General features: G+C 42.8%; 1 protein-coding gene across 1 annotated transcript; it reads left to right on the top strand.

The window, feature by feature from the left end:
- The first annotated feature begins 1,877 nt into the window (after nucleotides 1-1,877).
- On the top strand, nucleotides 1,878-5,527 carry LOC146257871 (ras-related protein Rab-1A). Its single transcript, XM_084674146.1, has 5 exons — nucleotides 1,878-1,991; nucleotides 3,440-3,535; nucleotides 3,668-3,763; nucleotides 4,239-4,370; nucleotides 4,742-5,527. The coding sequence occupies exons 1-5, from the start codon at nucleotides 1,884-1,886 to the stop codon at nucleotides 4,961-4,963; spliced, it is 654 nt and encodes a 217-aa protein (XP_084530272.1). The 5' UTR covers nucleotides 1,878-1,883; the 3' UTR covers nucleotides 4,964-5,527.
- The last annotated feature ends 644 nt before the right edge of the window (nucleotides 5,528-6,171 follow it).

The raw sequence follows: 6,171 nt of genomic DNA on the forward strand, positions 1-6,171 counted from the left end.
GAATGATTTGGGTAGGTAGGTAACATACAGGTGAATGATTTGGGTAGGTAGGTAACATACAGGTGAATGATTTGGGTAGGTAGGTAACATACAGGTGAATGATTTGGGTAGGTAGGTAACATACAGGTGAATGATTTGGGTAGGTAGGTAACATACAGGTGAATGATTTGGGTTGGTAGGTAACATACAGGTGAATGATTTGGGTAGGTAGGTAACATACAGGTGAATGATTTGGGTAGGTAGGTAACATACAGGTGAATGATTTGGGTAGGTAGGTAACATACAGGTGAATGATTTGGGTAGGTAGGTAACATACTGGTGAATGATTTGGGTAGGTAGGTAACATACTGGTGAATGATTTGGGTAGGTAGGTAACATACAGGTGAATGATTTGGGTAGGTAGGTAACATACAGGTGAATTATTTGGGTAGGTAGGTAACATACAGGTGAATGATTTGGGTAGGTAGGTAACATACAGGTGAATGATTTGGGTAGGTAGGTAACATACAGGTGAATGATTTGGGTAGGTAGGTAACATACAGGTGAATGATTTGGGTAGGTAGGTAACATACAGGTGAATGATTTGGGTAGGTAGGTAACATACAGGTGAATGATTTGGGTAGGTAGGTAACATACAGGTGAATGATTTGGGTAGGTAGGTAACATACAGGTGAATGATTTGGGTAGGTAGGTAACATACAGGTGAATGATTTGGGTTGGTAGGTAACATACAGGTGAATGATTTGGGTAGGTAGGTAACATACAGGTGAATGATTTGGGTAGGTAGGTAACATACAGGTGAATGATTTGGGTAGGTAGGTAACATACAGGTGAATGATTTGGGTAGGTAGGTAACATACTGGTGAATGATTTGGGTAGGTAGGTAACATACAGGTGAATGATTTGGGTAGGTAGGTAACATACAGGTGAATGATTTGGGTAGGTAGGTAACATACAGGTGAATGATTTGGGTAGGTAGGTAACATACAGGTGAATGATTTGGGTAGGTAGGTAACATACAGGTGAATGATTTGGGTAGGTAGGTAACATACAGGTGAATGATTTGTGTAGGTAGGTAACATACAGGTGAATGATTTGGGTAGGTAGGTAACATACAGGTGAATGATTTGGGTAGGTAGGTAACATACAGGTGAATGATTTGGGTAGGTAGGTAACATACAGGTGAATGATTTGGGTAGGTAGCAGAGATGAATGAAGTTACGTGTTATTGTTTCCAGGGTCTCCCCCATTGCTGTCCCATTGAAAAGGGAGCTACAGCTTTAAGACAGGTAATACACGTTCAACTGTAACCTGAGCTGGCTCTTTAATAAATCATGGAGCCTGCTCCTCATCATACCAGCTCGCTGCTGTTTGCCCTTTGAAGGACGGAACCACCAAGTAGACACCAAAGATAAACCACTGGTCTTCTCTTGTTTTGTTAACTTTTTATTAGTTGTGACCATCTGTGCGAAGGCATCTCGTCACCATGACTCCCGAGTAGTGAGTAGTGAGGGTGGTTGTTGGTTGACGTGGTTGTTGGTGTTGATCCCGTGTCGCGTTTGGGTTCTTGTTGTTTTTTAAAGTTTAAAACTGCCCATTTGGATCATTATACACTGGAGAGCTCTTCTTGGAGCGGAGAATTCTTAGGCCAGTTGCTGTGGTCTTCTAACTTCCGTTGTTAGGTTTTGAACAAGGCTCTGTCGAGTGCTGTATTTCAAGGACCTCTTTATCCAGAACTGCACTGGATGTTGAAAGATACACAGAAAGATGACTTTTAAAAGGCTGTATGTATCTAAATCTGTTAAATCTTTTAAACAAAGCCTGGTAGGTGTGTAGCTGTGTCTCTCTCCCTCTGGGTTTTCATGTATGTCTTTGACCTGCTGATGTCCCCTAACAATGCCGTGTTGTCTTCCTACAGTGACTACCTGTTCAAGCTCCTTCTGATTGGAGACTCTGGCGTTGGCAAGTCCTGTCTGCTCCTGCGATTCGCAGTAGGTACTTTATTATTTATGACTTTATTACCCAAGCTAGCCCAGAGACTTCCAACCAAATCTCTTCTTATATATAGCTGACTCATATATCCTGGTTCTTGTCCTGGTCCAAAGTAGTAGTGTACACCATTTAAATGCTGTTTGCCTAAGTGGAAATAAACACTAGAACAGCGATTCTTGTGGGCCGCAGCCCACCAATGGTTTGCTAGGGTAATACAGGTGGGCCGCCAATCCAATGAGAGCTAAAGAATGAAAAATGAATAAATATCCAAATATTTATATATACTGTTCCTAAATAATTATTAAAATGCTTACTAATGAAAAAATGAAATGTAGCCTTTAATTCATCACATCCAAAAGCTACACTTGGCACATTGACGAAAGACCAACTGATATTGAGACGGACTTCCACCTTCACTTGCATACGCCCACTGCAATCTAGCCTGGCTGCCAGCCCAACTTCTCCCCGCCCACAAAAAAATTGGTCGGGAAGTTGGGTCTGGAGGGTCTCGTATTGGGAACAACTACATAAAACCAGGATCTGGGCGGACCAATGAAATTGCCAGGGCGGGTTTTGTACGATGATGGACAGATGATCAACAGTAACGTAATCAACAACGTCACGAAAGAGCCCTTGGGTTGAATTTGTTTTCAACAAACAACATATTACGTTGCTCTGATTGGTTGTAGGTCTATCCAATTGAGCGTAGAGGCATTTGTTTTACGAGTTCGGTTGAAACATGCCCCATAGTCACAGCCCAACGGAGAGTTTTCAGACTCATATTCTGACTAGAATTATGAGTATGACAACATCAGGCTAACTTCAATCCACTAGGCACGCATCACTTCCGCATATTGTATAAACCAAGGCACATCATTTCCGGTGGCGAGTAGTTACTTTAGTTTTCAAACACAAAATGGCGGGTTTTCAGAGGAGTTCGGTTTGCCTTTCCAAAATGGCAATCAACGATGTATATTGGAGTCTATGTTGCTGCCCTTCAAGCAAGAGAGAGAAGGGGTTCAAATTGTACGTTTTGAGCTATATAAAAAATTACGAAGGTTTAACTCACACATCAAAAGTAGCTATCAAAGTGGAAAAGGTTGGGAATGGCTTCTCTAGAAGTTAAGTAATCTTTCACAGAGTTTATAGTCAGAGTTAAGTCTATATGTTTTGGGGCATTTTCCAGGCTTTATTGGACAGTTTAAGTACAGGGTTAGGGTTACACAGGAAGGGCACAAAGACAGAGCAAGGGGAAGACTTGCAGCCCAGGGTCCAGTCTGGATTCAGGCCCAGGCCTCTGCAGTATGGCCTCAGTCTACAGGGTACGCGCGCTAATCGAATCCAGTGAGCTACCGGGTCGCCCCCTTTCAGGCAGCTTGAACGCAGTCTGGAGTCTGCTGTGAGAGTGTGTGATTGACAGGTTGTGATCTGGGGGTTTCTCCTGCAGGATGACACGTACACTGAAAGTTACATCAGCACCATAGGGGTGGACTTCAAGATCAGAACCATTGAGATGGAGGGCAAGACCGTGAAGCTGCAGATCGTGAGTGTGTGTTTGTGTTGAAAGTTTATGTTTTTGACAACATTTAGACCGTTTTGAAAATGCCTTCAGTGGGTAATGTTCTGAACTGTGTCGGCCGGGTTCAGCTGTGTGCGTGTCTTTTTGGTTCCCCAGTGGGACACGGCTGGCCAGGAAAGGTTCCGCACCATCACATCCAGCTACTACAGAGGAGCCCATGGCATCATCATTGTTTATGATGTCACTGATCAGGTGAGTGATGGAATAACCATACGGCTAGAAGAAAAGTACCGTAACAACCTTCAAGGCCACTTTGAACACTTTCGCTTTGAACGACTAAGCTAATTATAAGGATGTAAGTGGCAATACTTGCCCTTTGGCTGGTTGTTACAACTAAATTGCTTTAATCTGCTTAGTCTATCCAGATCTCCCTAGATGTGAAGGTGTGGACTGAACAACCTTTAGGGACTGAAACAGAATATTGGAACAGAATAATAAACTAAAGCTTCAATTTCAACGTTTCAAAAAAAAATTGCACTTAAATTCACTCCCAAAATAGGATCTTAATGTCAAATTCACAGTTTACTTCCAGTCACCTAGCCAACTACTCTATCACCAACCTCTATAACTACCTTTTGTCCAGTAAACAAGAATATACTCTAAGATGAATATCCTCTTGTTTGTAAGCTCTCCTGCTTCTGTTCAAGTCTTGTGATGTCTTGTGAAGGAGTCGTTCAACAATGTCAAGCAGTGGCTGGAGGAGATCGATCGCTACGCCTGCGAGAACGTCTCCAAGCTCCTGGTGGGAAACAAGTGTGACCTGGCCTCCAAGAAGGTGGTGGACTGCGCTACAGCTCAGGTGTGTGTGTGTGTCTGTGTGTGTGTGTCTGTGTGTGTCTGTGTGTGTGTCTGTGTGTGTGTCTGTGTGTGTCTGTGTGTGTGTGTGTCTGTGTGTGTGTGTGTGTGTGTGTGTCTGTGTGTGTGTGTGTGTCCGTGTGTGTGTCTGTGTGTGTGTCTGTGTGTGTGTGTGTCTGTGTGTGTGTGTGTGTGCGTGTCTGAGTGTGTGTGTGTGTGTCTGTGTGTGTGTCTGTGTGTGTGTCTATGTGTGTGTCTGTGTGTGTGTCTGTGTGTGTGTGTGTGTGTCTGTGTGTGTGCGTGTCTGTGTGTGTGTGTGTCCTTTAGGAATGTTCAGCCTCAAAATGTCTGTTGAAAGCCCGGTTGCAATTACAGGAATTTGCAGCATCCATCAAGGTTCCCTTCCTGGAAACGAGCGCGAAGAACGCCGACAACGTGGAGAGGTCCTTCCTCACCATGGCCGCAGAGATTCAGAAGAGACTGGGCAGCGAAGGGGTCCATAACGAGGCGGTCAAGGCCAGCTCCAAGATCAACAGCGCCCCCCTCTGGCCTGGAGGAGACAAATCCTTAGCACAGGAGGCCAACAACTGTTGCTAACGCCATTTCTGACAAGTCTCCTTTTCCCTGTCTCTCTGTCCCAACTGACCAGTCTCCTTTTCCCTGTCTCTCTGTCCCAACTGACCAGTCTCCTTTTCCCTGTCTCTCTGTCCCAACTGCATTTCTTCAGACCAGCAAGGGTAGAAGATCTTAAAAGGAAAATACATGGAATTTGAAATCTGAAACTTGCAGCACAGTGTATTTTGTACTGTGAGTCAACTCTTGACTGAGAAGAGAGTGCAGACACAACTACAGAACTGAGGCTCAGGGATAGGCCCACTTTAAATTGCAGCTCAACCCCTCGACTTAAAAACTGTGACCAACTTAAAAAACGACCAACATACTATTAACAAAAGATGTATAGCTTTAAGTAATATTTCTGAGACTTAATGTTGCCCTCCAGTAAGATAAATATTACAATCAAGTGGTATCCATATGAGAAAGTGTCATGCATTTTCTCCATTGTTTACCGTCGGATGGGAGAAGAGGACCCATCTTATTGATTTGTATTCCGATATCAACACATTGTAAATTATTGTGTTATAGATAACGTTTGTAAAACATGTTGACATTTTTCATTCCACAAAAGATTATCCAAACAGGTGCCTTTTGCGTTTAACAATTTGATCAATGTTTGTTGTGTGTTTATCAATAAAGGTCATAGTAGTCTATACAGTCATTTGTTTTGGTCGGAGAAATGTGAATGTGACTCTCAGGAACCGCTTTTCCCCCAGTGGTACAGTACGTTCTGTACATTGAGAGAGCATTCAATCTTACATTATTTAATGGCGCCATCTTGTGGCCAATCTATGTAATGCCGCAGTTTGTAATTATCATAATATGATTTTTCTTGTTTAATTGGCTACAAATGTCCCTAGAGGTGTTGGTGATAAATTCGTAAACTAATACGTAATTGGAAGTAGGAAGTGGAAGCAAGGACATTGAAAAAAATCTATTTTGCATGAGCATTTAAGTCAGGAGCATTTAATTTGGAGCTCTGAGATTTAAACTTTAGATTGGGTAATATTGTTCTCTGTACGGTGTTTTTTAGTGAACGTGATAAAACGTTGACTGAGGGAACTGCCATCACTTATAATGGACATTTTGGATTGCATTCGAAGGTCAACGCTATCTTTTCTCCGATTGGAGAAAATGTTTTTAGCACCGCCCAAATTTCTACCACATGGTCTGTCTGGAAATCTATTGGA

The sequence above is a fragment of the Hypomesus nipponensis genome, chromosome 15, assembly GCF_054491055.1.
Source record: "Hypomesus nipponensis isolate SF chromosome 15, ASM5449105v1, whole genome shotgun sequence".
Lineage (NCBI taxonomy): Eukaryota > Metazoa > Chordata > Actinopteri > Osmeriformes > Osmeridae > Hypomesus > Hypomesus nipponensis.